The sequence below is a fragment of the Mycetomoellerius zeteki genome, unplaced genomic scaffold (genome assembly GCF_001594055.1).
Source record: "Mycetomoellerius zeteki isolate Tzet28-1 unplaced genomic scaffold, Tzet1.0 scaffold102, whole genome shotgun sequence".
Classification (NCBI taxonomy): Eukaryota; Metazoa; Arthropoda; class Insecta; order Hymenoptera; family Formicidae; genus Mycetomoellerius; species Mycetomoellerius zeteki.
The window spans coordinates 1,255,657-1,258,969 of NW_017255933.1; the positions used below are offsets into that span (position 1 = coordinate 1,255,657).

The 3,313-nt window shown below is 33.2% G+C and overlaps 1 protein-coding gene across 1 annotated transcript; it reads left to right on the forward strand.

The window, feature by feature from the left end:
* Nucleotides 1–249: 249 nt before the first annotated feature.
* On the forward strand, nucleotides 250–3,046 carry Arp5 (Actin-related protein 5). Its single transcript, XM_018462679.1, has 8 exons — nucleotides 250–336; nucleotides 411–534; nucleotides 609–923; nucleotides 998–1,278; nucleotides 1,446–1,664; nucleotides 1,756–2,054; nucleotides 2,141–2,321; nucleotides 2,394–3,046. Exons 2-8 carry the CDS (start codon nucleotides 426–428, stop codon nucleotides 3,015–3,017), a joined length of 2,028 nt encoding a protein of 675 aa, XP_018318181.1. The 5' UTR covers nucleotides 250–336; nucleotides 411–425; the 3' UTR covers nucleotides 3,018–3,046.
* Nucleotides 3,047–3,313: the final 267 nt, after the last annotated feature.

The following is a 3,313-nucleotide window of genomic DNA, read 5'->3' on the forward strand; positions in this document are numbered from 1 at the left end:
ACTCCTCTACACGCTCCCGAAGTTTTGCCATTTAATTTGGAAACACCCTGTATATACATATATATATATTTAGGCGTTGAAAAGAGAAAGAGTGAAGATGCTGAGTGCAAAAAGTGCAAGTAACGCAAACAGATAACCAAATATATACTCGATGCTGTTGAAGAGAGAGAGAGAGAGAAAGTGAAGACGCTGAGTGCAAAAAGTACAGGCAACACGAACAGACTTATAAATAGGTTATGTTACCCTGTCGCAACTGTTTATTTACCAGTAGATTTTAACTCCGTGTATTTTAAAGGCGACGAAAGTTCAATTAGTTCATAATTTTCAGATTCTGAGGTACAGCACAGATCATCGTTCCTGACTTTTTCCGATTTCTTTCATATTGCTAATACTAATTAATTGTTTATCAGGTATATTCCAGTAGAATGGAAATAGAACTGATTGAATTAAAAGATATAAAAACCGTTCCGGATATAATACACGTTTATGCGGAACGAGTAAAGTCTGAATATACGCCACTCGTTATTGACAATGGTAATTTGCAATTGTATATTTATTCTATAATTATGTCAGATATACCATAAATTAATAGCGTTGTTTGTCATTAGGGTCCTACAATTGTAGAGTTGGTTGGGCTACTGAAAAAGAACCACAATTGATATTCAAGAATCTCATAGCGAAACCAAGAAAGGAACGTGGTAAGAAAGATGGGGAACCTCAAGTAGGAAACGACATAGCAAACATCGAAGCTGTTCGATTTCAATTAAAGACTCAATTTGATCGAAACGTAGTGACGCATTTTGAGGCTCAAGAACAGATATTTGATTATACATTCACACACATGGGTATAGATACAGAAGGCAATGTAAATCATCCAATTATATTGACAGAAGCATTCCTCAATCCCAACTATTCTCGTAACTGTAAGTAAATAATAATAATTTACTTATTTTTAATTCTCAATAAAAACTTTTATATATAAATTTATATATTTCAGTAATGGCAGAATTATTATTTGAATGTTACAACGTACCATCAGTAGCCTATGGAATTGACTGCTTATTTTCATATCAGCATAACAACTGTCCACCTGATGGTCTAATAGTTAGCGTAGGTTATCATACGACTCATATAATACCAATATTAGATGGAAAAGCAGATGCTATGAACGCAAGGAGAATCAATGTTGGTGGATATCACATCACATCGTATATGCATAAACTCCTTCAATTGAAATATCCAGTACATGTCAATGCAATAACACTTAGTCGAGCAGAGGTATATATCATATATTATAACATAATAAGAGAATAAAGTAAAATCTGAATTTATATTTTTTATTTTTTAACAGTTACTAAATGTCTTTATAATTTCCAGGAATTGATACATGAGCATTCAATGATTGCTTTAAACTATCAGTTACTAAATGTCTTTATAATTTCCAGGAATTGATACATGAGCATTCGATGATTGCTTTAAACTATCAAGAAGAATTATCCAAATGGGCAGATGTAGATTATTATGACACACATGTTTTAAGAGTACAATTACCATATATTGCGCCTGCCACTACTCCCGGTCTGACGCTTGAGCAACAGAAAGAAAGAAAACGAGAATTAGCACGGCGATTAATGGAAATTAATGCGAGAAAGAGAGAAGAAAGGGTTGGTATTTTATACTTTTATATATATATTTATATATTACTCTCTTGTAATATTATTACTTAACGTTTAATTATGCATCTTGTATCTGCAGTTAGCAGAAGATGAAGAGCAACTTAATCAATTGCTAGCAGTTCAAGATCTTCTGGAAGAAGGTGAAATGGACGAATTTGACCAAGCATTAAAATCTTACTCTCTTGCAAATGAGGCTGATTTAATAAAAATGATAAATAATCTACAAGCAAAAGTAGAAAGAACCAGACAGAAAATCGTTGCTGCTAACTCACAAGAGGAAAATATTGGGATGGAAGAAAAACCTAAAATTAAGTCAAGCCTTCAACCTAGAGATCAACAGGATTTTGATGAATGGATTACTGGAGTTAGAAAAAAAAGGTAGTTTCTTATTATGTTGATAATATCCATCGCGTATATGTTTATCTACTAACAGATTGTTAAATTTTATTCTTTATTTCTCATAGACAAGAAATATTAGACAAACGCATGGCAAAAAGACAACGAAGGCAAGATATGGCAAAGCGAAGAACAGCCGCTGCACAGGAGAGAATGCGTATAATTAGTCAGTTAGCAAAGAAAGAAAAGCGCGATGACGATTTTGGTATGCGAGACGAAGACTGGGATGTGTACAAAGTCATAAATAGGGTAGGATATATTTTTCTTTTTATGTGGAATTACATGAATTAATATTTTTTGTTACAGAATTTTTTTTTGTAGGAAGGCGGCGATTCAGATTCGGAATTAGAACAGGAGAAACTGTTAGAATTGGAAGATGTGTTACGTCATCACGATCCAGAATTTGATAGTGCGGGATCTAGCGTTCCTATGGTTCCTGGGGAAACTCATCAGCTTCATGTAGGCGTAGAACGCTTACGGGCATCAGAATTGTTGTTTCAACCATCTATGGTTGGTTCGGTAGAAGCCGGGATTGCCGAAACAATCGAATTTGTTTTAAAACAGTATACTTCTGAAGAACAGACGCGTCTTGTGAGCAATGTATTTCTTACTGGTGGATCAACAGCTTTCCCAGGGTTATTAGAAAGATTAAAACGCGAACTACGCGAAATGAGACCTTTTGGATCGAACTTTCAAGTAAATATTGCGAAAAATACCAGTTTGGATGCCTGGTATGGTGCAAGAGATTTCGGTTTGAATGGTAATTTTCCTGAATACTTAGTCAGTCGTAAGGAATACGAGGAGAAAGGTGGAGAATATTTTAAAGAACATTCGACAAGTAATACTTACACTCGATCACCCGATCCCTTGCCGATAATACAAGTACCTGTAACATCTGAGCAAGTAATCGTGGAGGATGCTATAGTTGATGTCGAAATTGAATAAAAGTAATTAACTCGAAAGTTTTAATTCGTATATATTATTATAAATTATATACATTTTAAATAAAGAAACATATATATATATGTAAATAATTCTAAATTCTTTTGTCAAGCAGATTTTCTAAATATAAAGCTTGTATATGTGAAATAGTTTAATCATATATATATGAATGTTAGGCTTTTTATTATTAAATGGATATTAGCAAAAAAATATGACCATTTTTTTGTTCATCGATACCTACTTTATTACACAAGTATTTCTGTTTGTTCATTTTATTACGAACAAACTACATTGTAGTC

Excerpts from the sequence above, each read along its gene's own strand:
- Arp5 (XM_018462679.1), top strand. The coding sequence starts at position 426 with ATGGAAATAGAACTGATTGAATTAAAAGATATAAAAACCGTTCCGGAT. Across the intron at positions 535-608 it reads GCCACTCGTTATTGACAATG|GGTCCTACAATTGTAGAGTT; the intron begins GTAATTTGCAAT and ends GTTTGTCATTAG. Across the intron at positions 2,322-2,393 it reads TGTACAAAGTCATAAATAGG|GAAGGCGGCGATTCAGATTC; the intron begins GTAGGATATATT and ends TTTTTTTTGTAG.